Source organism: Charadrius vociferus, unplaced genomic scaffold (assembly GCF_000708025.1).
Source record: "Charadrius vociferus isolate BGI_N301 unplaced genomic scaffold, ASM70802v2 scaffold377, whole genome shotgun sequence".
Classification (NCBI taxonomy): Eukaryota; Metazoa; Chordata; class Aves; order Charadriiformes; family Charadriidae; genus Charadrius; species Charadrius vociferus.
In genome coordinates, this window is record NW_009649456.1 from 1,861,078 (window position 1) to 1,884,540 (window position 23,463).

General features: G+C 38.6%; 1 protein-coding gene across 2 annotated transcripts in view; it reads left to right on the forward strand.

Annotated features, from left to right (window-relative positions):
* Positions 1–23,463, forward strand: part of FBN2 (fibrillin 2) — a 174,784-nt gene that overhangs the window by 15,942 nt on the left and 135,379 nt on the right. For both annotated transcript variants that reach the window (XM_009889702.1, XM_009889703.1), the window contains exon 5: positions 22,713–22,910. In XM_009889702.1, coding sequence (XP_009888004.1) covers positions 22,713–22,910 — 198 coding nt within the window. The remainder of the gene's footprint in view (positions 1–22,712; positions 22,911–23,463) is intronic.

Genomic DNA, 23,463 nt, shown 5'->3' on the forward strand with positions numbered 1-23,463 from the left:
GTGACTGGGGAATCAGTTCCTTCCATTCCTTTTGTGGGGAAATCAAACCTTGCGGGAAGCAGAGGGCTCTGGCCATCCTTAGTTCTGAGTGACTTCTGAACAGCACTTAGCACTTGAAGCACTTAAACCCTTTAATTCGTTTATTTCTATAATGGTTATAAATGTTTGAAATTGTGTTAGATATCTGTGTTGCTTATAAGTACTTGTGTAAAACTTGAAAAACTTGAAAAAACTCGACCCATAAAGGCATGCTGCTGACGTATAATTTGAAACACTTTTCGTGTTGTATAGAGTTTTATATTATCCAAGAACATTCGGTGAATGGAAAAGAAGCTCTTGAAAATGCCTGCAGAGAAAGTCACAGCATATAGGAGAGCTGTCATACAAAATCAGACCAAAGGGGCAGTTGAGGCTAGGATCCCATTTCTGCCAGTAGCCAGTTTAATAGGAAAAGTGGCACTTACCTTTTTTTTTTTTTTTTTTTTTGCCAGGGTCAGGTAATTTTGTGGCTCGGGATTTTTCTGAGCAAGTGGCATTGTAATAGTTTTTAACACTTTGTCATTAATTTTTCTCTGGTGCTTGTGACCAGCTTTTTTTGTCCCTTTCCTCACTCCTGAGATCACTCAGGTCTACATGAATCCCTGTGTGTCGCAGGACTCCTTCCAGCGTGAAAATTAGTCACATACTCCCCATTTCCTCTTTCTTGCTTTTACCCGTGTAAGGAACTTCCCTTGTGTTTTGTGCCTTCTTTTCTTGAAAAGGTTGAGGTCCTTTGGGTATCCCGCTGGACTGTATTTGCTGCCACCTTATAGGTTGATTCATTAAGGAACTACACTAGGTATATAGGGTTTGATTTTCTTTCACAAAAGCCACATTCATTCTTCCACAATACTATATTTACCAGTATTCTTACATCAATTAAAACCTAGCTGTTGAAAAAAGGTGGCTTATGGCATATTTCTTCACTCTGAATATTTTTGAAATTCAGATTGGTGTGGGGATGGGTTTAGAAATGGAAACTACAGGAATTCTGCAATTTCTTCCTTTTTTTTTAATGAAAAGATACATGAATTTCGGTAAACTTGGTAATAAAGTCATGCTCTGGCTCTTTGGGGTCTACATCTTACATTTGACCTCTTGTCTGAATCTGCTTCATTGGGTTATGTTAATCGTCTGTTTTTTAAACTGTGGTCACAGATTCTTTGTATAGAAACAAATAATCTTCTTGGGAATGTTCCACTTCCTGCCATTATTCTATATGACATTTTCTGTTATTAATGTCAAGTTTTGAAAAGAAGTCTTTAAATTGAAAGCTTTTAACTGTCCATGGAGTACAGCACGAAAATTCAAGAATAAGATTTTCACTGTTTTCCAATCTAAGTTTTAGGAAGATTTTCAAGTCCTGATTGTGTGAATCAAAAAGTAATTTTGTCTCCCATCCTTGGTCATTGACCTGCATGCTGACAGCATCCACAAAAAGCAATTGTTGCAAATATGGGAACTGGACAGAAGCTGTCAGTCCAAAGGTCCAGTGCCTTGGACTGAAGCTTTGTCATATACAAGTGATTAAAGCAAACCAAACAACTCCTGTGGTGGGTTGACCCTGGCTGGCAGGTAAGCCCCCACCCAGCCACTTGCTTACTCCCCCACAGTGGGATGAAGGAGAAACTGAAGGGGAAAAACTGAAAACCCGTGTGTCAAGATAAATAAATTTTGATAGGTGAAGCACAGTAGTCCACGCAAGCAAAGCAAAATAGCGGATTTATTGGTGACATTCTGTTGGCAGGCAGCTGTGAAGCCATTCTCTGGAAAGCAGAGTCTTTGCATGCATAACAGTTACTTGGAAAGACAAACGCCATAACCACAAACCTCCCACCTTCCTCTTCCTTTCCCCCAGCTTTTTTTTTTTCTGAGCCTGAAGTCATGTGGCATGGAGTATCCCTCTGGTCAGCTGGGGTCCACTCCCAGCCTCTTGACCAAGCCCAGCCTCCTTGCTGGGGACAGCAGAGGGAGAAAAGGATGAAGAAAGAAGACCTTGACACTGTGTGAGCACTGCTCAGCCACAGCCAAAACACTGGGGTGTTCCCAACACTATTTTAGTCACAAATCCAAAACACTGCTTTGCTACTGGTTGCTGTGAGGAAAATTAACTCCATCCCAGCCAGACCCGGTACATCTCCCAAAAAGTTTCTCAGACTTTATCGTGGACTTTTTATTTAGGAAAATAAAGGAATGGATAGGAATTTTCCAGAATTCAACTTTAATTGAAATTCACATTACTTTTTGAAATTCAAATTAATCAAATTAAAAATTTAATTATTGGCACAGCAAATTGAAAATAAACCATAAAGCCATCACTGAAGTTTGACACATTCCACTGTGTTAAGCACTGATGTCCTGGTTTGTTTGTCTTTTATTTACAGTTTCAACTTGTGTTGTAACTACAAATCCAATAGTGTTCTGTGCATGATTTGTCAGATTTATATGCAAAATGAATCACTAAAGTAGGTTTGTGTGTGTAAGCTTTGTTACTCCAGTTGTTACCACATGGTAGTTCATCTGAGTTCTTTTATAAAAACAGGTGAGAAAACAGTGAGAAAACCTGCTGTTCTGACAACAGTGAGATAACAGCATTTTACTTATTTTTACAAGTTTTCAAGGCTATGTGAGGTGATGTTGGTCCTTCTCTCTTTCCTCTAGTTTCCAGAGCCCCCAAAACACCTTCTGGGTTTTGCCATACACAGGATATTTTCATAGTAAGATGTCTGAATGATATGGTGAACGTTTATTGTAGATTGCTTAACTTACATAATTAACTAGTTGACTGCTCTGTGACTTGTCTAGTATGGTGTCAACACGTTTTATCTATGGCTTCAGGTATTGATGAGTAACTGCCCTGAAGCATCATAAGCCTTCTTTTTCTTTTGGCACACAAAAGTGATGTGATGCTCTTTGCCCCGTGTGAATGTTTGTCACCATTTCTGTGTGTGTCCATAATGCCAGTGGGGCCTTATATCAATGTAGGAAACGTATGAATAATTCAATAGAATTGTTTCAATAGAACAAATAAATATTTTCTTTAGACTAAAACCAGATTTTTGATTCATGGTGTTCCTATACACTCATGGAGGCTGCTGTGACGTGGTTTGTGTGTTTTCCCAAGTGACTCCTGCTGTTCAAAAAATGCCATTTTCTTTAACCTGGAAAGTTGCATTTCCTCTTTCTTTTCCCTTTGCAAAAATGTTTGGGTCATCCAACCCATAAAACAGGAATAATACCATATAGCCAGTTGCATAGCACAAAAGAACAAACCAGCATGTATATGTATACGAAGATTAAAATTCTTTGAAAGGATTTATTTAGTAATTCATATAGTCATAGAAATCATCATTATAATTTGAAAAACAGTCAAAGAAGAATTAACTACGTTGTATTTGTTGTTTGGGGAGAAGCAAGAACATGGCCAAAACAAGAAATGTCACACAAAGCATGTAACTGACAAATATTTTATGACAAGGAATGTTTAATAAGAAAGACATTTGCCATGAGTCCTTTGGGAGGACACTATTTTTTTCCTCCTTTAATAGTTGCGTGCTCAGACTGGTTTGCTCTGTAGTTCCTCCCAAAGAACCAGTGACAGTTCTTGTGGTTTGGATTTTCTGGTTGTTCTAAATGGAAGGAAGGGAGGGTGTTACTTGCTCAGGTTTCTTAGTTAAGGACTTGAAATTTTGTAAATGACAGACAGACGTAGACGACAGGTATCTATCTTTCCATGCAACAGAAAACAAAGTGCTAGCAGGAATCTAAAATAGCTTAATTTATTAGTAGTAGCTAAATTGATAACAATAAGATGTGATTTAATTGTAACTGATATTTAGATTAACTGTTATTGGGTCAATATTAAATATGTTTCTAGTATAGTTATGACTTTTCATGGTCTAGTAAATGTAGAAGAAAATGATGATGTTTTCAGGCAAATACCTCCTTAGGAACACTGGTTTGTAAAAGCCTGTTGCTGGCCTTTCTTTAGGTGACTCTATAAAGAGAAGGTTTTTGATATTTAATTGCTACCTTAAATTAGCCAGCTAATAGCCAATGATATGCAACGTGTTCAAAGCATGAAAAGCCCAAAAGAACAGCAAAGGAGAAGTCAATGGAAATAACAAATAAAGCGAGAGTTGCTATATTCCTTGTGAAGCAATGAGCTGTTGAAAACGGTGGAAGGAAAACAGTCAGGAATGAAACTGAATAGGATAAAGGCAACATGGGTAAATGGTAAAGTCTGCATCAGACAGGGATTGACAAAAGCATTTTGATGAGCCCTGTGGAAAATGAAGGCATTAGTGCTTAAGGTCAGTTCATAGCCAAGTTTCAACACATTTTCAGTTCACAGCAGCGGAGCCGTACGCACTGTAACGCTATCAGCACATTTGAAAAAGCTGTAGTAAGTTACTGGCTGGAAGTCTTGACATGCTGCTAAACTTGCTGAGGTTTTAAAAGCTGTGCAACAAGGATTTTGGATAAATTTCAGAAGAAGCAGGAGGGATATCACTAAGATCAGTTCTTACTGATCTTAAAGTGAAAAAAAAAGAAGAGGTAATAATAGTCCTTCTAAAGGAAATATTACAGTGGTGGCACAGGTCTGCCTGCTCTGCTCTGAATCTTCAGCTGCTCTGTGTGCCCCATTAAGGACACTCACCTCAGCATGTGGCTTTGTGGTGCTGTGACAGTCTTGCTACTTTTTTAGCATCTTTGTGTGTTTTGCAACTGTGGTGTGAAATTTATTTTTCAAAAAAGAAACCATTGACTCCTGACATGGCAGGTTATTGTGCAAATCACTATTTTGGAGAGTTTGTCTTCTTCAGGTTTAAGGAAACGTTTCCTTGTGATTGTATTTTGCCTGTGCAGCTTAACATACAATGCAGACTTTTCTGATATGTGCACAGCTTTGTATTTTGCGTGGGCTTTGAGCTGATTTTCAAGTAGGGTGTGGTGTACATTATGTGTCCTAAACAAATGGATGATGACAAAAGATTTTGTCATTCCAGCCAGTGGTTTAATAAACATGGTCATCTATTCTTAATCAGGGCTGAGGAGGGATAGAATATTTTGCAGTCTGATGACCATGTATGGTCTCTTCTCTGCTTCATTTTTTTTCCTCTTGGGAGGCAGGTGTGTAATACTGTTTTAATGTGACTACAGCATTACAGTAGCTAACATTGTCTACCAAGAAAAGCTATTTTACATATGTCTCACATTATACTGACTCTTAGCCTGCAAAAATCCAGTAAGATTAAGTGTCCTGATTTCTCAAAGGTGATGAACAACATTTCTCTTACTGACTTCATTAGGAGCTCCAGGTGCTTCTTGGAAATCAGGCTCTGATATAACTAACAGGCTCGCAAAGTACCTCCCATTCATTATGCTTTCAGTAAGTGCAACTCAGCAAGGAAAAATATGTTTATAGCTGATGTCCAGACCTTTTCTTCACACCTTAAAACTGTCAGATTAAACTTTTTATCGTGCAGGAGTCTTTCTGTTGTCTTTCTCTGTAGCTATAAATCTCTGTTTTCAGAAGAACAATTCCCTGCCATGCCTAAAAAGACACATCTCTCTACTGTCATAATATCCAGCCCTGTAGCCTGCTTTTTCCCTTCTGCTCTGCTCTTCCTCCCTAGTTATCCTCTCATGTCAGGGTGACACACAGTAGGCTGCTTCTATTATCCTCCCTATACTTTCAGCGTTGGTGTGTATTTCCAGAGTGGGTATATCACTCCTCAGCTCCTGACTCTGTCTTATGCTGAAACTGCGGTTTTCTTGTTGGGACTGGCAGTAAGTGACCTTCGTGTGTGAGCTAAAATTTTGTTCTTCGTCTGCTTCAAGACCTCCCTCTTTGTGTCTAAAACTTAAAACCTGGTTTAAATGCTAGATACAAAGAGTATTTTCAGTTCTTTTCAGCCTTTGTGCCTTGTAGCATAAATGACAAGAAGAATATAAAGGGAGAATCCTTGTTAATTTTTGACATCATTTCAAGTATTTTAACTGGTGGATCATACCATAATGTGGCTTTTTAGACATCATACTACCAGAGACAGCATGTACCTACCTCATGCTTAGGTGTCTGATGCCCAAAAACTTTCATTGCTTCTGAATATTTGTAGGATGCAAGCTTAATCTGCAATATCTACAGTAAATGGAAAGTTTAAGCAAGACCTCCCAGCTAAACCAAAAACATCTGAAAATAATAAAATGTAACAATGGAAGAGACATTTTCCAGTATAGAAATTATATCATTTGAAACGGTAAGATATTTTCTTTCCTGAGAAACAATTTATTTTTTTTTTTAAACCCTGGCTGATTGAAAGTTGGAGATTAGTGTCAAAAAACTAAGTGGTACAATTTAGAGTCTAATCTTGTGTTCATTAGGTAAAGGATTCCTTTGGTTATTTGACTGCTGTATGAAAATGTGGCAATTTAGGCACGTATGTGAAAAGATGTTCCCTCTCCATGTTAGAATTAAGATGTATAATGCCGAGTTCTTTACTGACAAGAATTTTATTTCAGTGTAATAACATAAAATTTTCACTCTTCCTCTGATTTTGTAGAACAGGAACTAATGCTTCTGTTTTCAGTCCCCTTTTCGGACCCTTTTATTTGCTTATTGTAAATGCAGACTGAGCTGTGCCACTGTGTACCACTGCAGAGGTCTAAGGCTCCCCAAGGCCATCACAATCCTGCCAGAGGAACAACTTTCACAGCAAGCTGCAATTACTGTTTTATTACTGTAAAGTGGCTGATGTTGCTCCTGTATAACCCTACATCTTGCCCATAGCAAGGACGTTTTGATTGAGGTGGAAGAAGGGGCTTTAGAAAGTGGTATCTGTGATTTCTGGCAGTTGCTGGAGCAATCATCCTCACTCATAAACCACTATAGGGAAGGTGATTAATGCTGTCTGAACTTCGTGAGACATCAGGTTGCTCACAGATGGGCCAGCATCATGAGCAGAGTAAAGCTATCTTTTTATCTATTCTTGACAAGGTATCCAGAACACAGTTTGAGTACGGCACTAGGAATCACTGAAGTTCTTTGTTCTTTTCTGCCTGGGAATCATTTCACTTCATTTTATTAGCATATCTTAGATGATGAAAACTTTTGTGATTTGATGAGTATCTTACAACACAAAACAGTATAAAAGTTATTTAAACTACAGATCTCCACATTAGTTAAGCAAAAACTTTTATAACCAAAGAACTTTCTTTTATTTAATTTTCTGAGACAGTAGCTTTTAAAGAAGTAGAGTAGTTTTCTTCTGGTGTAATTGTGTTTCAGTAAATTTCCTTTTTATTAATGCTATTACACTCCAAATGTGTAATTCTATTGCTTCATAGTGTTATGCTTTTACAATTCCCTGCTGCCTCTATTGCCAGTCCTCTGCCTGAAGTTACTCTGCTTATCGTCTAAATCAAACATATAAGGTTCAAAATTACAATGAACTTGAACCAAAAGCATAGTTACTTGTGATGCATGCCTATTTCTAAAATATAACACCATAACAAGCAATATTTTTTTTAATGCTTTAACTTATTGTTAAGATTTTGAGGGTACTTTAAAAATACAGCTGTGTGATGTTTTTTACTCTACCTCTCCTCACACTTTAAGAAGGAAAAAATAGAAAAATGCCTAGAATGGATTAGGAGAGGAAGGGGTGGGGACTGCCTGTAAAAGAAGTCGAGGAAACCTAACACAGAAACTTGTAACAAATCCAGCTTTATTGAAATGTAGTGGAAAGATTTCTGTTCATTTCAGTCGGGTTAACTGAGGCCTCTGAAGGAGGAAAGGAAGAGCCCTTGAATGCACGGGATAGGCTTTTGGTTCTGTTTTGGCTTCTAGTAACATCTGAAAATACAGTGACATACAGTTGAGCACGCTTATGGAGATGCTTTCTGAAGGAAGGGCTGCAGGGAAAGATACCTCTCACTAGACTAGTTCATGTAATTAAACAAACCAGACAAACCCTGAGTCTTTTCAGATGTGAGAAGGGGACAGAGATCCCAGTTACTGAGACATTTTTCTTCAACTGTTTTGGCTTTATCTAATAAAAGAGCTTACCTTTCTGTATAGTTTTTAGGCAAAACTATGTATCTAAACTAAAAAAGTTACAGTAGTACAAATTTTTACAAGATAATTTTCTGGTCAAAACAGTCAAAGAGTCAACCCATCCTCATCGGCAGTGTTAATTCACTTTCAAAAGATGGAAACAAGAAGAGATGAAATCTCATAATAATTAAAGTGGTGTAAAGGATTAGTGTTTGTCTCTTTAATTTTTTCTCTAAGTAAGGACTTAATTGATACGATGTAGTCCCAGTTGTTTAATTGATACTTTGTAGTCATAGTTGTTTTTAATATTTAAAATAATTTCAGGAAATTTTGAACCATGCTATGTTAATTAATTTTTAAGCTGAAATTGCTCCATAGCAGAAGGGGTCATAGACAAAAAAAGCAAACGTAGGCCTTTATTAGCAGTATGCAGGCAATTAAAATTTCAAATGACTTTATACTTTGAGTAGGCTTTGGAGGGTCCTCTTTCTCTTGCTCTCTTTTTCTTTTCTTCCCCTTCCCTGGTATTGGTAGAAGATTTCCAGTAACCTTCACTGTTTGTTGTCAGTCTAGTATTTAAAAAATTGTCCTTTTGAAGTGAAATAGGAAATGTGAATTAAAAAACATTTTAACACATTGTCAGTAGTCTCAAAGAGACTTCTATTGTTAAACTGTTGAAGCTTGTGAGGTGTGTTGGTAACATCAGTTACGTCATTGCTCCGTGTGTTTTTAGTGGTTGTAGTTTTGATAGCTATATAATTATTCCCAAATTTTAATATATATAATTATGTATTTTTATTCCCAAATTCTTACACAGGAGTGTGCAAGCAAGCAGAGTAAACATATGCTAACCTGCTGTACTGTTGACAGGGTTGCGTGTGTGTAACTATGTATGTTTATACACGCAAATAAATGAAGAGGCTATTTTATATATTTTTAATATAAGTAATAAAAATACATATTTGTTTATATTTCTGCATAATCTTATATAAATATTTACATATTTTATGTCACTGCTGTCACATAAAATGATCTAACTTACTCCTGTAAAGCCCACGAAAAGGGTCATCATATAACACAATTGTTGAATTGTTGTTTTGCCTTGAGGTGGGGGGTGTGTGATCTGTGTCCACAGAGATACCACAGTAGAGCTGAGAGAGAGTGAAAAGAGGGCTTCTTACCCACTTTGTGTCTTCTTTTGTAATGCTGTGCTGGGGCTCAATGTTTGAAGGAGAAGTAAAAGAGGAAAAGTATAGGTTTATTTTTCAATAACACCTGAACAGTTCTTCTCATGGAAACTTCTGTTAGCAAAATAAGACATGGGAAGGTATTTTGTTTGTTTGTTTGTTTGTTTAGTTTTCCCTTAAAGGGCATAGTAATTCACTGTAAACCTTATATTTGTTTTGGTTAATAAAAAAGAAGTTTAATAAAACTGTCTAAATGTTGAGCCAGGAGGATGAGGGCGGAGGACACAAAACTCTGTGTGGCTCTATGGTTGGGGGTTAGACAGATGCCAGATATTCAGAAATCATTTTCTTTTTCCATTTTCTCCTCCTGTGTTTTTTGCATGGCCTGATACTTTTCACTATGTCCATTCTGCTACCAGCTCCCTGACAAATTTTGTGTTTGAGATCAGAGTTTACAAAATGCAGGGGCTCTGAGCAGCTGGCAGATCTAGTCTTTGGAAGTACTGACTTTTGAGTATCTTTCCCACTTATTTCTTAGTGAGGGTGAAATGTGCAGTGTGTATGTCCTTCCTTCTTTGCCATGACTTCATTGTCTTTCCCTGTGTACAGCCTTCCCCCTCATGGATTGTCCTTCACAAGGCTGATAGCATGCTGTAGTCATCACTCTGCCTTCTGCTGACAGAGAGATGAGAGTCTTCTGTCTATGCAGATTCCCAGGGAACAGCTGAAGCCAATGAAAATAGACTTTTTGAGTTCAGTCCTGCACTAGTAAGTCTGGCAGAAATCCCAGAGAAGCTACTGGGAGTTTTGATTAAGAACAGAATTCAGGTTTAGGATGATTGTTTGCATTTTAATATAGATCTTCTGGTTTTGCTCCCTAAACTCTGTAGCACTGAACTGGTCTATAAGAACTGAAAAGGGAAGCTGAAAGACAGAGGCTAGGAGATGTTTCTGCTGCTCAGAAACAGTCAAAAAGTTAGCTTCATCTAACTGGTGAAAAGCATATTGGACTTTAGAAGTAAAGTTTTAATGGTTTTGACAGTGAAGTATGGCATGGCAATTATGTATCAAAGAAAATACTCAATTTTAAAATATTGTTCAATTTCAAATGAATTAAATATGAAGGTTTAAAATTGGCCTTGTTGAACTTCATGAGGTTTGCACAGGCCCACCTCTCAAGCCTGTCCAGGTTCCTCTGGATGGCATCCCTCCCCTCCAGCATGTCAACTGCTCCACACAGCTTGGTGTCATTGGCAAACTTACTGAGGGTACACTCCATCCCAACATCTATGTCACCTACAAAGATGTTAAAGAGCACTGGTCCCAGTACTAACCCCTGAGGAACACCACTTGTCACTGCTCGCCACTTGGACATGGAGCCATTGACTCTTTGAGTGCTACCATCCAGCCAGTTCCTTATCCATCGAGTGGTCCATTGGTCAAATCCATGTCTCTCCAACTTAAAGACCAGGATGTCATGCAGAGTGGTGTCAAATGCTTTACACAAGTCCAGGTAGATAACATCTGTTGCTCTCCCCTTATCCACCAACGCTGTGACGCTGTGAGAGAAGGCCACCAAATTTGTCAGGCATAGTTTGCCCTTAAGTGAAGCCATGTTGGCTGTCACCAATCACCTCCTTATTTTCTATGTGCCTTAGCAGAGTTTCCAGGAGGATCAGCTCCATGATCTTGCCAGGCACAGAGGTGAGACTGACCAGCCTGTAGTTCCCCGGGTCTTCTCTTTTATCCTTTTTAAAAATTGGCATTATGTTTTCCCGTTTCCAGTCAGTGGGAACTTCGTTGGCCTGCCACAACTTTTCAAATATGATCGATAGTGGCTTGGCAACTTCATCTGCCACTTCCCTCAGGACCTGCAGATGAATCTCATCAGGTCCCATGGACTTGTTCACCTTCAGGTTCCTCAGCTGGTCTTGAACATAGTCTTCTCCTACAGAGGGCAGTACCTCATTTTTCCAGTCCCTGCCTTTGCTTGCTGTAACTTGGGCAGTGAGGTTAGAGCCCTTCCCAGTGAAGACTGAGGCAAAGAAGTCGTTGAGTATCTCAGTCTTCTCCATGTCCAGGGTGACCAGGTCTCCCGTTTCCTTCCTGAGCAGACCTACATTTTCTCTAGTCTTCCTTTTGTCACTGATACACCTATAGAAGGCTTTCTTGTTGCCCCTGGCGCCCCTGACCAGATTTACCTCCATCTGGGCTTTAGCTTTCCTAACCTGATCCCTGGCTGCTCAGACAATTTCTCTGTATACCTCCCAGGCTACCTGTCTATGTTTCCACCCTCTATAGGCTTCCTTTTTCTGTTTGAGATTGTCCAGGAGCTCCTTGTTCATCCATTCAGGCCTCCTGGCGTTTTTGCCTGACTTCCTCTTTGTCGGTATGCGTTGCTCCTGAGCTTGGAGGAGGTGGTCCTCAAACATTAGACAGCTTTCTCGGGCCCTTCTTCTTTCCAGGGCTTTATCCCACTGTACTCCAGCAAACAGATCCCTGAAGAGGCTGAAGTCTGCTCTCCTGAAGTCCAGGATGGCAAGCTTACTTTGTGCCGTCCTCACCTCCTTATGGATCTGAAATTCCACCATGTCATTGTCCCTGCCACCCAGGCTGCCCTTGAGCGTGACTTCGCCACCAGCACCTCCTTGTTGTTGAGAACAAGGTCCAGCATGGCACCTCTATTCATTGGTTCCTCTGTCACTTGGAGAAGGAAGTTACCATCAGTGCATTCCACGAACTGCCTGGATTGCTTATGCCCCACAGTGTTGTCCTTCCAACAGATATCGGGCGGTTGAGTCACTCCCCCATGAGGACCAGGGCTTGCGAACGTGAGGCTGCTCCTATCTGTCTATAGAGGGCCTTGTCCACTCAGTCTTCCTGTCAGGTGGCCTGTAGCAGACCCCCATTGTAACATCACTTGTCCCTGCCCTTCCTTTAATCTTGACCCATAAGCTCTCGGTCAGCTCCTTACCCATCCCCAGGCAGAGCTGCATGCACGCCAGCTGGTCCTTGCCGTAGAGGGCGACACCCCCTCCTCATCTCCCCTGCCTGCCCTTCTGAAGAGTCTGTATCCGTCCATTTCGACACTCCAGTCATAGCCGCCATCCCACCGTGTCTCCATGATGCCGATTAGATCCCAGCCTTGCAGGCGTGCACACACCTCTAACTCCTCTTGTTTGCTCCACATGCTATGTGCGTTTGCATAGAGGCATTTTAATTGGGCCCGTGATGAATCTAGCTCCCTGGCCAGAAGGGCTGTTTTTCCTTTAAGCTGCCCTGCAGGTGCTCTCCTGCTGACCTGCAATCCATCTCCGGGTTGTGGGCCTCTACTACTCATCTCAGCATCGTATTGGTAGGAGCGGCATGGATTCTGTCCTATATTTTGATTGTTAAAAGATATGCAGCTTTATAGTGTCCCACTGGAAATAATATGTAAACCAAAGAGGTAAATCTCTAAAGCTCTTTTGTTTTATTGAACAAAAAACAGATCTGGAGAAGAGGAAACTATGCTTCTGCCTCTCCACAGAGAGAACAATAGGCTGGGATCTGAGTTCATTATCTACTCAAACAAGGTATCAGGACAGTCTAGACAGTCATTTGGGGAAATGTTTCTTGGAAGTTAAGTGATACTTTTTTTTGTTTTTCCTAAGACCAATGTGTGAAACAGTTGTTTTTCCTACTTACATTAATAATTAACAACTTTGCATTCAGCTGCATGTCCATGGTTTTAATAGAGTTTCTGTTCTGGTGAGGCTTTTTGCATGTTTTTCTTAATTTATGAGGGAATTGGTTATGAAATATTTCCCCCCCTCTTTTTCTGAGTATGGATGCATTCTGAAGGCCTCCCTAATATGGCTAAGAAGAGTACAGTTAATGGGAGAGACTCATGGCTGCAGTCATTCACTTTTACGTAACTTCAGCAGAGGCTCCATCGTGCATTGTGGCACCTGACTTCATCCTGACTCTGCGCTGTGGCCAGCTGGAGGTTAACATGTAAACATCATCTCCTTTTATGCCTTCCTTCTTATTTTTGACCTCACAAAGTAGCATGCTGATTGCCAGAGGGCTGAAAAAAGCATTAGAGCACTTCTCCACCTACCTCAAAAGTTTAAGTTATGTTTAGCAGCTTTTAAGTTTTGCAGCTGTAGAAAAAGTACATTTGCACCTTTAAATTGTCCTGACTGCTCTTTTGCACTCTGCTAACTGAACTATGTCCCAACATACCATGGTGAGATCAGAGTTTCTGAGAATAATTAAGTATTTGCTGTGGACCTGTTCTGCAAAGCCTTATCCATGTGGGTAGTCTTAACCAGTATAAAATGCCTCACTTTCATTAGTGGGTTGGTTTCTGGCGTGAGTAATGACACTGAACTCCAAAGCGGCGGGGTGAGGGTGGGGGAAGTCTACACTGTGCTCTTTACACTATTCTTCAATACTTTCAAAAGTTTATCACATCTGCAGACCTGAATCTTCAAATTTCCTGTTTGCTGACAGGGGATTCTGTTTCTTTGAGGTTGAACTGAATAGCACTGATTTCCTGGGGCGTGGAACCGCAAACCTGTGGAATAAGTAATGGAAGTTTTCATATTATCATCCAGAAAAGTAGCATATTTTCTTTGCAGGCATATAGCAAGGTATTGACTTCTTAATTGTTGGGATATGAAGGAACTGAAGAATAAAATGTGCACTTGTCCAGCTTTCCAGAGTCTAAGTTTGAACAAGTAATACCTTTTTTCTTTTCATCATATGGGGAAATCTTACCTTGTCAGTCAAATCTGAATACAAGGTTTTGTGCTGGGTACAGAGTTTCAACAGAGGTATGGAGAATCCTTTTGAAAATCAAACATCCAGCCGTCAGGCTGTAACAGAAAATCTTTCTGCACTGCCCTGTTCTACCTACAAAGCTTTGTTGGTAGTACAGCGTGCTCTCCCAGTGAAGATTTAAATGCCCTTGGCTTTGCTCTGGTCTTCTGGTGGACTTAGGTCTTCCGGTGGACTTAGGTCTTACCCTTACCAGTATGGTGGAGAGGAAAATCTCTGGCTTCCCTTCCATTAAAGTTTGGAGGTTTGGGGCTTTGGGGACATGCATTATTTGTTGTGCTAAGGAGCCTAGTGTGGATGAGAATGCCAGTAGGCTGGGAATTCCTCTAACTCAAAGAAGAAACATAGGAGGAGACACAAGTAGGCAGCCTGATGCACAAAGTTATTTAACTGCTTTCAATTTTGTAGACAGCAAGGTGAAGATGTAAGAACCTAATATTAGGATAATAGGTATGAACTGCTGAATCTTGCAAAAAAGTATTCTTGTGATTTCCTGTCTTCATGTACACTTTGCACAGGGGTAATTCAGCCTCTTGTAATAACTGATGATTAGTACTTTGTTGTGTGTCAGCTTGTGGGTTAAGTATTTGCTCATAGAGATATTTCATTAGAGTCCAATATCCAAGCTTGGATGCAAACTTTATATAGCAGCAGGGCTTGTGGAAGTATAAGTAAATACATACATTTACAAGAAGCTCCAAGCAAATCAAAATTGTAGACCTTGCTGCAACCAAGATTCAGGTCTGTTTATTTCCCAGCTTTTATTCTGCATTTGCAATTTTGTAGCAGTCCGTGTATGATATGCAGTTGCATGTGCAAAAGTTTCTTCCGAGAAGTTTGTGAGTACATGGAAATACTTTGCTGCTGAAATTAAATTTCATAAATGACAAAAGCAAAGTATTTCCATGCTTCTATCTTTCTCTGCTTTTTTGTGTGTGTATATTCATCAAAGTGTTTTTTGTGTTAAAATATTAGAAGCATTTTCTTCAGTGTTCAGATTGATTACAGAAAATTGCTTTTTATTTCAGAAATGCTGTTGATTGTCTGGTACTTTGCTGTTCTTTCCCATGTGCCTAGGTGTGTAAGAATGAATTATTTTTAATTAATATGAAAGAGTTTTAGGATAAGTTTTAAGATCTGAAGATAATACTGTACTAATACTTTATCTGCTTGAAACTGACATAATAGCAATTATATTTAAATGGGTGTGCAAACCTTGGAATGCTGTTTTTGGAAGAGAGCTGCTTTCGCTGTTCCAGCAAGAGGAAAATGATAATGTGCTTAGAATCGATATGACAGCAGTACTGGTGGAAACTGGAATTTTGCTAAGAGCTGCAAACCCCACATAGACTGATGTGTTAAACATGCTTTTTTTTTCTTTCATTTAGAGCTGCTCTCCACTCCTTTTTAATTGCCACGCGTATATTAAGTTGCCTAATCAATCGCAGCACTTTGTATGATGGAAAGTATTGCATTGCAGAATCTGGTCAGGAATGGTCATGTGGGACCAGTAGAACGGTAGTAAAAATTCAGCCTGAAAATGAAAGCTGTCAGCTGTATAAAAATGTTCTAGCCTTCATGATATATTTAACATAAATGTTCAAAACCTTTTTCAACTAAACTGCTCTTCTTCACTGTTACATATCAAAATAAATTTTATAAAAAACATTGCTTCAGGCAATGACTCAAGAACCTTCTGTGGACATGCCTCAGCTTTGATTTATCCATAATTTAAAATGTTTGAAAGACTTTGGTGTTCATTGTCTTCATTTATCATAAGCTTAACCGTATTAAATACTTAATTAAGAATTTGACGCAGAAGTTTTCTTTAAAAATAAAAAAAGGGGGAAAGAGGCTCAAACTTTACTATTCAAGCTTTGGTTTATGTGAACTCCTTAGTCTAACTAGTTGTTAGACTATTTTTTCCAAGAGAAATCAATAGCTTTGCCAAGTCTCTTCTATTTTCCAAGAGACTAGCTCTCATTTTCAGCCAACAATCTTTTTTCCGTAACTTGTTGGATGTCACCTTTGAAAAAAATGTTTTTTATTTATATCAAGCCTGAATCAGTACAATTCATCTAACTTCTTGTTACCTTTGAAACCTCCCTTATGGTGAACCCTCAGTGTTGGCAGCTAAGTATTACTGCAAGAGGAACAATTTTCCATATTAAGATGATTAAAATATTGAAGGAAAAACAATTTTAGATAATCTTTAATAAAACAAACATATGTACCTTTGTAATGTTTAGATATCTTTTTGCATACTGTGACTTATGATCTGCAGATGTTGAACAAGAAGAATAATATTTGCATATGCATACATTTCAGATTTGTGGTCTGAACTCCAGCACAACTATGAGTATTACCAACCCTTTTATACTCAGATGAAAAGTTAATCAAAGAAAGCCCTGCTCTGCCATTTTTTGGAAACAGAAAGTCTGGGCAATGTTGTCATTTATGCAGAATCAGTGGGAGAACAGGGTATGCCTTGCTCTTCCAGTCCTGCTGATATTAAGGTAGGAGTACCACATTGTGGGATTTCCCATTGCAGGAAGATAGAGCTCAATTATACTTTTAATTATTGAAACATTTAGATTTCACATGGCAAAGGGGAAAATTCAATACAGCTACTTTGAAAAATCTCATTGGTAATCAAGGAGGAGGTGCTGCAGCCAGCAGCAAAAGTAAGTTTCAGGTTTCCAGAGACCTCTGAATGTTGGTGGAAATTTGCCACAGCATCCTATCAGAGGTGTAATAAAGACAGTTGCTTCTTCAGCATGTTTCCTGTTGGAGCATCTTCTAGCAAGATGAATTTAACTTCAGATCTTTGCCAATACAGACTTAATCTCTCCACTCTGAAGGTTCCCTGACAAGAGTCGAGTCTCTTGGACTTTCACCCACTGTGCTAATTTTTATTTTGGAAGTGAATAAAGTTCCTGGTAACCCTAACAGCAGGTACTACTTTCCAGCATTCGAGTCTCATGTATTACGTTGTTTATTTAATAATGCTGATGTATGAAATGGATTTTTGAGGTATCATTAATAATAAGAAGTTGTTTCCTATACTTGAGCCTGCAAATGAGGTGGTAGAAGTGGGGATAACTTATTTTTGCATCCCTTCATCAACATTTTCTAAATCATACTTATGAGAGAGAGGTTCTGAAAAGTCCTTATAAAAGGCAAATTTCCTTTGTAAGGAAGCGTAACAGATTTATCACATATTAGGTTTTGTTCTTTAATTGACACAGATGGGAGGGATATCTCAGACCTCCTTCTTCACTCACTCCTCATATGATTCATACCGATCAACATGCTTAATGTTTTCAGTATTTTACTAATAGAGGAATCAATTAGAGGAATAATAGGAATCAATATTCCAAATAGCTTATAGTTCAAAATATCTAATTCCAGACACATTGCTTCCTTACTTAGTTATGATTTGATGGAGTTTTGTTTAAGTAAAAATGATGGAAGAGACTTTACAGTTTCTTCCTACTAAGCTTTTTAGCACTCACAGACACAAAATACAGTATTTGTGATAATATGCTCCTCCAGCACTGCAGTCTGTGTCCTTTTACCATCCCAGAGCTTTTATGGAGGCTTGATGTAGGTGCAGGAGACTGCCACTACACCATGAATAGTACTGTTGGGCTTGACACAGGAACAGTATTTTGATATTGGGAGCCTTCAGTTAAAATTTCAGTCTGTGCTCTCCCGTGAAAAGAAACTTCAAGTTTTCATATTCTTCCAGATGACTTGTAATGGACATTCTATCATGTCTGGGTGTCTTTTTACTTTTACTTTTCTTCATGTCTCACTTTTTCTCTTTTTAGTTACCTGAGAAGAGGTAAAATTTTCATGGGCAGGAGTATTTAGTTAACACAGTACAAAGCTGTGGAGGTCAAGATTGTGACAAAATTCAGACAGAAATTGGATTCTTATTTTAATGTTTTGTCCTGAATGACAAGAAATGGTAGTTGGGATGTTAAACATTGTTTCATGTTTTGAGCTAGTGGGTGCTAGACACCAGGATGAAATTTACTGTGGCAGACAGATTATTCCGTGTCTACTTAAAGCAGGCTTTTTACACCTTCATCTGAATCATCTGGTTTTGGCCAGAGGTACAGGAAGAACAAAGATAGACATTGGACCATGCGCAACACTAGAATTCTGATGTTTCTAGTCCTTGCAGCAGGCTCCCTGTCAAACAGCCTTTTTTAAATTAAAGGTAGGATTAGAATAGACTTATGATTTTTTAAAAAGGAATGAATGAAAAAGCTACCAAGAACCGTGATAGTTGGATAGTGCCATTTATGAATATTGAATGCACACTTCTATGGAAGAATAGAAATGCTGTAGTATAGTTAAATTTAGAAGTCCAGTATGCTATTTCCAGTTGTTGGGTTGTTTTTTTTTTTTTATGTTGATGCCAAGAAGAAAGTACTTCTTAATAAATTTGATTATATTAACAATATGGATTGTTGATAAAAGTTGTCATTGTTCAAGTCACGGTGCATATTGAGTATAATTTTCTGAGGTTGAAAAGAATGCATAACACATATGTGCTGAAAATCACTTTCTTTCACTGAAGCAGTTACCCTTTCTAAGCAATAAATGATTTATAACATATGTTCTAACATATGTTCTTTCTGGCAAAATTACTCCAGCAGCAATGCTGGGAAAGGAGCAAATGAAGAAACACCTAACAATAAGACAAGAAAACCAATCTGGAAAAGATGACTGATTCATAAACTCAGGGTTTTTAAGGTCAGATGAACCATTATAATAATATAGTCTGTATGACTGTATAAAACAGACCATAGAATCTCACATGGTAATTTCGGAATCAAATCCACAGCTTCATTTGAAAGTACAAAGTATCTTCAGAATGGCATCTAGTTTTAACATGTTTGCTTCCCATAAGTAAAAATCTACTATGGGACTAGAGACCCGTTCTTTACTATTAGCCCAAACATGCATGCCTTCACTTTGTATTGTAAAATCTTGCATTTTCCTTAGGATAGAAGACCAGCCCCTACTCAGGCTCTTTACCTTTGGACTTCATTTTGGATAAAAAAAATGGATAAAGATGTTTAAAATGGATGCATTTGTTACGGATAGTATTTTAAATTACAATACTATTTTTAAATATTAATATTATTTTAAAATATTAATATTACTATAAAACATGTTTCTGAATTCTTCTGACTCTTTGCATAATTTTTGCAGTTTTCCAGCATCCTGTTTGAAATGCAGTTGCCATAGCTATGCAAAGAACCACTCTTGCTGGGTGCAGATAGCAGGTTACTTCCCTGTTGCTATCTGGAAATGATCTGCTGCTAGGTTTCTGCTTCTGTAGCCCCAAGGTTATAGAAGCTGCACATTTTCTTAAGAGCTCAGCCTCTGTTGCTTACATATGTCATTATTCTGAAGTATCATTCAGGAACTCAGCATTTTGGGTTTAATTTTTTTTATTTGTAAATCTGCCTGAATGTTTAATAATAGCTTTTTTCATTCTTCTACTGTTTAAGTTGAAGTAGACAGATTTTTAGATGCCCTCCTGCAGACTTACACTGACAGAAGTTGCTTGGTTATAAAACCTGAACATTATGATTTATGCATTCTCTGTTTATTAGGGCATGGGAAGGCACATTATATATGTATATATGTTTGCAGAGCATATGTTTCTTGCTTCATAGGATGTATTAAGCAATGAGTGTATTGGTGTCACTCCGTCTTGAATCTAATGTATTCATATTCTTTTTCATACTCTTTGTAGTCTGGTTATGTTCTCTAATATTTCTTTCAAACACAACCTCCAAACTGAACTTTTCATTACTAGGGTTGACAGGGAATACACATAATCATCTTATGTCTTACAGGAAGGCAATAGAACTCAAATGCAATTCACAACTCAAGTTTAAATTCCAAGTTTAATCTTGTCTGATTGAATTCCAAACTTCTTCGCATGGAAGATCTTTGAACAGAATATTCATATGGTTCACCAACCATTAAACAGAAAAATACATAATTGGTATTTCTACACTTACTGTAATTGCATAACGTTATCTGAAGATTGGTCCTATAAAAAAGTGTACCTAAGAGAATGGATGCTATAAAAATACAATACTATCCAGAAGAACTACTTGTATTCTAAATAGGAGTTCCAAAGCGAGCTGGGATGTCAAGATTATCAGTCCTGGTGAATGCCGGCTCTGGAGATTTTAGAGTTCCATAATAAATCATTATTTGATTTCATTATAGGAGGCATTCCTCCGTGAAGAACTGGACTCCATTTGAGTGCATGGAGTAAGCTATGCATGACCAGCCATCATGCTGGTCATCATGCACATTGAGTAGCCCTCCAGGAACAGATCCATGGCTCCCTGGGTGGATGCAGAATACAGCTTCAGAAGTGGGACAGGATTTGGTATTCTCCAATAGATCTGTGTGGATCCAGAGGTCATGCTCTCTTGCAGTACTGGAAATCTTACTTTCTTCTGGTAGTGATTATATTTTATAATGGGACTCTCAGTGTTGCTAGTGGCTCATAAATGGTCTTGTCAGGTTTACCCACACATATCGTTTTGTCTTTTTCAGCTTCATGTTTTTGAGAGTCTCATTCATGAGGAGTCCTAAGATCAACCTTAATTTTCAGGAAAGACTCGATCTTTATTGATCTGACTGCAGTCATCACTTGGGCAAAATTCTGCAATGTGCAGGTTACAGTGAAACAATCAGCTCTCAATACACAGAGTAGACCACAGGCTTTCCCAGAATCTGGCTATTATTTGTACGTCAGTCATTAATGAGAAAATGGAATGAGTGGACTTAAGCATTTGTGTTACTATCATATTAGCAGTGTATACAATTTAGTTGACAATAGAATAAGAGTCTGCTCATTGAGCAGTTGTAAAAGCTTTTTCCATGCATGTGAAGCTCATTGCTTTTGCTGTATGACAGATCATATTTTTACAGATAATATTAGGCCATAAATTATAATACGGCTATTTGCTAAAGAGTGCAATACTGTTTTCCAAGAATGAAATAGTGTTGTCATTGAATTCAATAGACAAATTCCCATTTGTTTTCACCTGAGTCAGGATTTAATTCTGTTTCTTTCAGTTCTTAGTTCTAAGCAGTTCCGGTTTTCTTCCGATAGCAGGCTGACCATTGCTCGTGATTTGCAGGTTAAATGCAGTCTATCACATGTTCCCCTCAATCTTTGTGACACCTGAGTAAACTTTATGTGAAAGAAGTATACAGTCATAATCTGTGATGGAGTCTTTTCCTTACCGTTACCCCTTAGCTAAAATCCAGACAAGATTACAGTGAGTTACTGAAATTTAAATCTTTGATGCTTGGAGATTGTGTTTCGAATATTTGTCATTCTCATAGGAGACTATAGCTTGATGAGATCTCCGTCTTCTGCTATCAGTCATCAGGATCTGTATTTTATATTAAAAATGCAGCTCTCTCCGATTTGACAAGGGCCTTGGATGTAATTTTTATTCTTCAGGGTGTAAGTATCAAATTCTGGAAGGCATTGATTGTCCCATTTATAGCTTGGTTGTGGGACCAATTGCACACTAATGAAAGTGTGCAGAAGACAGTGTGTGACTAATGTCAGTATTGGAGTCTGTTTTCCATAGGAAAACAAGGAGAATAGGACAAGATAGCAGGGAGTGCAACCGTAACCCTGCTGTTATGCCTTCTTTCACATGACTGAGTCTGAGTGGAAGCATTGCATTTCATTCTTCCCCCCCCCTCCCCCCTTAAAGTTTCCATAAGGATATGAAATCTGGCTTAGAGCAACCATCTGTTTCTCATTTGTTCCTAGAGAATTTCAGTTAATTGTTTTTCCCAGTTTGAGTTGCCTCATAAGGTCAAAGAGTCTTTCTCTTTATACAGGTTGGACCTTAATGAGTTAACTGTTAACAGGAATTTGACTAGGAGTATATTTTTATATAGTCTGTATGCTACATTCTGTGTATTCGATATAGCTTGAATCAGTTGTATTATCTCATGTTATTCCTCTGAAAATAAGTGGTGGTTTACCAAATAGTCTTCTCTAGGTAGCACTGTTTTGCACTTCACATTCCAGGAGGAATGTTGATTTTGTTACAGTCACTGGCATGGAAGTTGATCAATGTGGAGTGAACAAATGTGTGGCCGCTGTGGTCTGGAGTTCACTGCCGTGAATCCCCATGAAGTAGCTTAGGAATAAGAAAACCAGTTCCCAGTCCTTGTTTGCTTAATCTGATCTGATCTTTTGATCGTTTGCTTACTTGTTTGTTCGTAAAACTTTCACTTGTTATGGATTTTACTGGATACATTGTGAATGCACAGATCAGTTTTGGGTCCAGCTGCCTTTCATTACCTGCATCTATCAGAAAAATAAATTGAAATATAAGATAACCTTGTGAAAATTATTACCTTCAGTGGAAGGTGTCATGCTACTTCTGTAAGTAGTAACATAACTTTAATTTCCAGGTCTTCTTGGAATTTTCTTAATATAGGTATCTAGTGGATTAAAAATCGATTCCTTCTATAGTTACTAGTATACCATCTTGTATAATACAGTGATCTTTCCTTTCTTCCAGATTACAGAACAGGCCCGTGTTTCACACAAGTTAACAACCAGATGTGTCAGGGCCAGCTAACTGGAATTGTTTGCACAAAAACCCTCTGCTGTGCAACCATTGGGCGTGCATGGGGTCACCCCTGTGAAATGTGCCCTGCTCAGCCTCAGCCATGCCGTCGTGGCTTCATCCCCAATATTCGCACTGGAGCATGTCAAGGTAAGCCTGCCTTCTGGTTTAAATTATGCATGACCATTGTGTTGCTGATATGCACCTTGAAAACCTTGGGTCCACTTAAAACAACATCACTGTTCTCTTTCTGTGTGTTCTGTGTCTTACTTCTGATAAAATTCGGATGTGCCTTGCTGCTGATAGGTATTTTCCCAGGTTTCATTTTGCCACTAATTAAAATTGGAGTAGGCATATTCATCACTACACAGCCATGTCATACCCAGGGGTGTCTGTACCATCATGCACCATTCTTTTCCCACATGAGTAAAGGTTGATGTACAGTATGAGACCAGAGGGCCCACTCTTCTTGAGGTAGGTCGATGAGTTTAAACTCTTGGACCTTAGAGTAATTCACTGCGTGGGCCCGCTTGGTTAGATTTCCTTTTCCTCCTAAGTGGATGTACCAGGAAACATCCTGTATTTGAAACCAAGGACTTGGAAATGAGCATGGGAGTTGTTGTTTTACCACTTCTAAATTGAAACAATCAGTGTTCCACAAAGTACCGTTGCATGTTTCACCTGGGTCTGTCATTTCACCTGG